Consider the following 6,392-nt stretch of genomic DNA (forward strand, 5'->3'; position numbering starts at 1 on the left):
GTCTCCATGGAGCTATTGTTGTTTTGCCCGGAATGTTCCACAGTATGGCATTAAATTTATCAATTTCCACGGAATAAGGCCAAGTCAAACAAATTCGTTGCAGTTATGCTAAATCACTAAAGTTACTTAGTGCAGCCTTCTGTGTCACAAGTATTACAAAATACAAAGAAAACCACAACAATCTCAATATGGATATGAAAAACTGTATTTATTTATTATGGTAATACACTGTACAATCAACAAAGATTTGAGGCGCTTATGGTAAAACCTTTCCTGTTTTTGTACTGAGACACACTACCGTTTAATTTAATTTAATTTTTTTTGGATTCCAGTTTATATTTACAAAAGGCATGCACATACAAAGTACCTCTTTACATGTACTACAGATATACAGGTAAAAGACATTTCTGGTTAGAGTTATTGCCTATAGATTGTTAGAATCCACTTAAGCCATCCATACATCAATGCTACAGATGTAATTGCAATCTACAACAACATGATGGCCCTCTTGAGACTGTCTGGATCTGCTGCTGGGCAGTGTTTCTCAGTACTCCTCTTCATCACCTCAGGAATCAGGCTCTGAAATGGACACACAAATACAAGTTAGTCCTCAGGCTACGATTACAGACACGTATAAAACATTAATTCATAAAGTAGTGGAACAATGAGATAAGAGAACAAAGATGAGAAAGAACACTGCAATTAAAGAGGGTAATTGGTTTGCCTTGCCCGGAGACAAAACTGTAGTTCCACAAAGAAATATTATTAAATAATGTACTCAAGTCTGCAGGCCCAGTTTGACTTCTTTAGGTATCCATTTTTGCTTAGTATAAATTATTATTGAAAATATTGGAGATTACTACAGAGACTGATACTTCTAAAACAAATGACATTTTATTAAAAAATATTATTACACTTGATTTCAGCACAATGCCATATCTACAGAATTAAAATGGAATCCAGCATATGTGACTTATGCAGTTTAATTTAATAGAATTTAGTTTTTAATTTACAAACATATTATGCTATTGAAAAGTAACGTCTGACAATGGGGTAAAAAAAATAAATTAAGAAAATGGAAATGTTCAATAAATTGGAATTCAGGTCTTATTCTATACAGTTTGAAATAAAAGGACCTAATAACAATTAACATGCAAAATTATTACTAGGTTGTAAATGGGCTAGTGAAAGGATTATGTTAGCCATTCAGAACTGAAGATAAAATCTCTATTAAAATGTCTAATAATGTTGTAAAATCTCCCAAAGTCCTCACCCTTGAGTTTCATGGCTCTGCTGTCTGTGTTTCTTCAGTCTATATCCTCCCTGTGTCCTTGAGTCTGGCCACCAGGTCTTCCACGGTCTCCACCTTCACTCCAGCCTCTCTCTGCGGAGGCTCTTCCACTTTGAGCACCTCCAACCGTGGGGCCACATCCACCCCGAGGTCTGCTGGCTTCACATTGGCGATCTTCTTTTTCTTGGCTTTCTGAAAATAAAATGGAAAGAAAATGTTTTTTAAAAAGATACAGTATGTAACTTTTTGGTTGGGGGTCCGTCACCTGCTTGTTTCCATGGAGATGTCATTGCTCTGCCTGAAATGTTCCACAGTATGACATTAAACAGCTCTACTTTACATTTATTCAATTACAGGTGGTTTTATAGCTCACAAATACCTAGAAAAACAGACATTGTGACTGTAACTGGGTTTGCCTCTCCATAGATCTGACAAATAACTTGTTTTGGTTTGGTCTCATGAAAGAAAGGTTTCACACCATACTGTGAAACATTCCAGACAAAATAATAATATTTACATAGAGAAAAGCATCTGACTCATGCTCCATCAGAAAAAGTTACACAGTGCCTTTGATATTACAAGTATTGGAATAAATTACTGTGTCATATTTTACACTAAAAAGCTTTACTTACCATGATGTTGGGCAGAGTTGCGTATCTGGGCGTGTTGAGTCGGAGATCGGCTGTCACCACTGCAGGTGTGTTGATTTTAATAGTTTCCAGGCCACCATCAATTTCTCTCACCACCTTCATTTTGTCTCCTTCCAGTGTCACCTCTGATGCAAATGTTCCCTGTAACGGACATTTGAAAAACGATTTAGTGTCTAAAAACATCACTATGTAACCTTTTTTGGTGCTTGTCTCCATGGAGATGTTGATGTTTTTGTTCCACAGTATGGCATTAAACGTATCCATCTTTCATTTCTTGAATTATATGCATTTTTATTACTCAAAAATACATAAAAAAACATGCACTCTCACTGTGATTGAAACAAAAACACTCCATAGAATGTGGCCTGTGACCTATAGCGCTGCCTGGTGGTTTTACCTGCTGACCATTTATTGTGGAACATTTTAAGCAAATCAATTCAGTCACCACAAAGACAAATATTAACTTTGATTGACAGAATTAAATATTGAATACAGCGCTTTAATTGATCTTTGTTGACAGTATTTTGGTTAAAAAAAAAAAAAAAAAAAAAAAAAGGTAAACAGTGTTAGCCGTTAAAAGGTTAGTGGTCATTTACCACCATCTACTGGCTAAAAAGAGTACTACAGAAAAAAACATTGCACAACTACCCTAAAAAACTAAAGTAAAAATAATCCTATTCTATTCAAAACAACACAATTTGAAACTCATAATTATAACTGCAACAGTGAGATTTACGTATTTATTTATGTTTATTTATTTTAATTTTTTTATTGTAATGCTGCTTGGAATCCATTACTTCAGGTGACCTTTGACCCACAATGCAGGAGTTTTATCCAACTCTGGCTGGCCTAAACTGACCCCCTCTAGTCTTTCATATTCAGTTTACCACAGGTCTAAAGTAAAAGCAATAGTCTGACATTTCACAGGAGGAGCAAACACTTAAACTGCCAAGTTATTTTGCAGTTTCCTTGATATCAAAAGGGAGGACATATTTGCCAGATGTTACTTATTTACTGAATTATCAAATGTCAGGAGAACCATCTGGAATTACCTTTACTAAAACTTTGTAGCATGTCTCTTTGCATAGTAAAGCACCCACTATGAGAACTGTTCTTTAAATATAAATGATGCATAAATTATAACTTTGTAATTAAAATAACAATAGGAATTTATTACCTGAGGCCAGTCCAAAAGAGCTGCTGTCATCTGACCTGTCTGGTTACAGTCATCGTCAATTGCCTAAGATAGAAAAAAAATATTTAAAATATCTGTTAAATATGTACTTTGCCATATTAGGACACAGACTGAATCTGAATAACTCTTCACCTGTTTTCCGAGAATGACGAGCTGAGCCTCCTCCTTTTTGGCAAGAGCGGCGAAGATCTTTGACACCTGCAGAGGTCCGAGGTTTTCGTAGTCTTTTCCAGTGACTTCTACATGGATCCCTCTGTCTGCGCCCATGGCCAGAGCTGTACGGATGGTCTCCTGAACGGGACCACAAAACATACAGTAGAATCATTGCTGGTATAATAGGGATGCCAAAGGGAAATATCAACTCACATCAATTTATTTTTTGCTTTTTTCATTTGACCAATCTATAAAATGAAAAACAAATACATTTTAGTTCAGCTCTTGTGTATGGTTTGTGTATTAAAATACTGATAACTGATAAGATCTGATGTAAGAGGTCACCCAAAGTACAATATTGTTAGTCTCATACGATAATTGCACTAGGCACTGCTTCAAAACTGCCGGATATCAGAAAGATGACTGGGGCGGGTTGTGTAGTTTTGTTTTTTTTTAATTATTATTGGCCAAGGAAGGACCACCTACATATGCAGCAGGATCTGGAGTAGGGTTGTCAAAAATATTGAAAATCAGATAATACTGAAACTAGATTAATTTCAGCAGGTATCAATATTAAAAAAGCCACTATCACAAGACAGAAACTAACCTTATCTAAATAGCTTTAGAATGAACTTGAGCTGTATCAGAACAAGTTTACGACCACATAGACTAGTATGCACCCATGGACCACTATGGAACCTACCTGGACGACATGGATACGTATAGCACTATGATTTAATGTTGAAAATGAAAATTCTATCATCTAAATCAAGAATGTTTTTCACTATCATCGTGTTATTGGTATTCAGTATCGAGTCTACTCCTTAGTATTGAAGAGTTTGAGGCTTTATCATTGTGACAGCACTAGTCTGGAGAGTAAGAAAACTCAATTTTGCAGTTCCTATGCTAGGAGGCGATATGCTGTACATATTTTATTAAAAGTTGGTAAGACAGGTTTCTTATATTATGATAAAAGTGTCATTTTAACATCGCTCAGGGGCTCTATCTAATATAATTGATCAATAAAACAGATGGGACTTTGCAGTTCATTAGCTGATCATTTTCCCCTGCAGTCACATTTTTCATACTCAAGGGACTTCATAATTGGTCCTGACCTTATCGGTATCTACAAAAATAACCAAAAGTGACAAAGATAAAAGTGATCCAAAATGAGAAGTGCCCACCTGTGCCTGCTGGGGCCCACAGCTGACAGCCACCACTTCTTTAATGAGCTTCTTCTCCTTGAGTTTGACCGCCTCCTCCACAGCGATCTCACAAAAGGGGTTCATCGAATGCTTAACGCCATCCGTGACTACACCACTTTTGTCGGGCTTCACTCGGATCTAAGGGGAGTAAAAATAAATCATTAGGCCAGTCATGAAAATTATCATTCAATACACTACAGATAATATTATGCAGTAACTTTTGGGGGTCAATATTTATCAGGGGTCATTTTCTTTGTAGTTGTGGGGTATCTGTGTTATTTTTCAGCACTATGATAGATTTGAGGTGTAGAGAGTTGATTAAATTACATTTATGACATTATAAATCAATCAAACTAACTGCTAAAGTGTTTCACTCTGCTGCTACTTATTTATTGTACCTCAAGTTTTGTTTTTGTTTTTTACACAATATTTCACATTTACAATAGTTTGTTTGGGTGTTAAGAGTTATTGTGTCAGTAGCATAAATTAGTCACAATATTATTGTTTATCTTCTATATTCTCTACAGCAATATCTCACATATCAAAATATGTTAAGTATCATTATAATATACAAAAAACAGAACAGGAAATGTCTTTGTGTAGTTTTCATGTTACATGTACAGACACTGGGGGAAAAGGAGTCTGTTATTTGCTGGGCTCTGTGACGCATAATATAAGTAGTAAGTAAATATGTTCTGTTTATCATATAAAAGATAGACCTACATGTTTCAACTGGTTTTGAGATATGCTTGTAAATACCATGACATGTTTTCATGCATGTAAAGCCCTCACTGACACAAGAGCTTATATATATATATATATATATATATATATATATATATATATATATATATATATATATATATATATATATATATATATATATATATATATTATCAGTAGATCCATTATGTTTTTTAAGTATTAAATAAATTATTGTAATAGTCATTATACATTTAGCTGAATATACGAAAGAGTAGAGTAGTAGCCAACAGCCTATCAGTATTCAGAGTTCAAGTCAGGTGTTGACAAAGGCAACCCTGTCCAAATCCTGCTGTGGGCAGCTGGAGCAGGAGGGATCGAGATGGAAACAGGTAAAAACTAAGACGCTTTACAAGAACACACAAATGTCAGACTGTAAAGATCTGCTGTATTGTTTCCATTGTATGGCATGATCTCTGGAGTTGTGGTTTTCTGCTTGGACTGATTTTGATAGAATGCAAAGAATATGTAACTAAACCGCTGCAATCACTGATGATTAGAAGAAGTAATGCATTCTGTTCTGAGTGAAAAGTAAACATGTCAAAAAGGCGAATTGAAAAGTGGCGTTTAGCCGGTTAGCGTCTGCTAGCATTACTCGAGAAGTGAGGTCAATTCATTGAACAATCACATGTCAAATCATAATAAAACACACGATTAATAAGTTAAACAGCTATACCTTAACTGCATAATCAATCACACGCTTGACCCCGACAAGAACACGGCCAGACATCCTGCAAGTGTTGCAGCAGCCAACGTTACAGTCACCGCAATGAAACCTTCACCCAAGGAGGACGAGACGGACGGTTTTCACAGTTACACAGGTGAGGGCTCTACAGGGACCGCCCACAGTTTCAGCCAATCAGCGATAAGTATGAAAGCACGCTCAACTTTCTGATTGGCTAAGTACTTGTCAATCATAACGGAACCTGTTCTCCTGAATGAAACTATGCATTATAAACATCACAAAATAATATAAAATTGTCTGAATAAAATCAAAGCTGTTTATTTCTATCGTGTCATTTAGTATGATGTCCGTATATTGGTTTAAATATAGCCATGCTTTTCGTAACAGAATGTGTTTCATGTATATGGATCATAAACAATAACGTAACTTGTGAAAGGTTCCGCTGAGTGTA

General features: G+C 35.6%; 1 protein-coding gene across 1 annotated transcript; it reads right to left on the reverse strand.

Annotated features, from left to right (window-relative positions):
- Positions 1-189: 189 nt before the first annotated feature.
- etfb (electron transfer flavoprotein subunit beta) lies at positions 190-6,092 on the reverse strand. Its single transcript, XM_020927348.2, has 7 exons — positions 5,933-6,092; positions 4,474-4,632; positions 3,269-3,427; positions 3,119-3,181; positions 1,924-2,082; positions 1,274-1,483; positions 190-579 (listed from the first exon to the last, which is right to left on the reverse strand). The coding sequence occupies exons 1-6, from the start codon at positions 5,984-5,986 to the stop codon at positions 1,313-1,315; spliced, it is 765 nt and encodes a 254-aa protein (XP_020783007.1). The 5' UTR covers positions 5,987-6,092; the 3' UTR covers positions 190-579; positions 1,274-1,312.
- Between the last annotated feature and the right edge of the window lie 300 nt (positions 6,093-6,392).

This window comes from Boleophthalmus pectinirostris, unplaced genomic scaffold (assembly GCF_026225935.1).
Source record: "Boleophthalmus pectinirostris isolate CB_2022bp ecotype Guang Dong unplaced genomic scaffold, ASM2622593v1 HiC_scaffold_6, whole genome shotgun sequence".
Taxonomy (NCBI): Eukaryota; Metazoa; Chordata; class Actinopteri; order Gobiiformes; family Gobiidae; genus Boleophthalmus; species Boleophthalmus pectinirostris.

Excerpts from the sequence above, each read along its gene's own strand:
- etfb (XM_020927348.2), bottom strand. The coding sequence starts at position 5,986 with ATGTCTGGCCGTGTTCTTGTCGGGGTCAAGCGTGTGATTGATTATGCA. Across the intron at positions 4,633-5,932 it reads TGATTGATTATGCAGTTAAG|ATCCGAGTGAAGCCCGACAA; the intron begins GTATAGCTGTTT and ends TACTCCCCTTAG. Across the intron at positions 1,484-1,923 it reads CAACTCTGCCCAACATCATG|AAAGCCAAGAAAAAGAAGAT; the intron begins GTAAGTAAAGCT and ends TTTTATTTTCAG.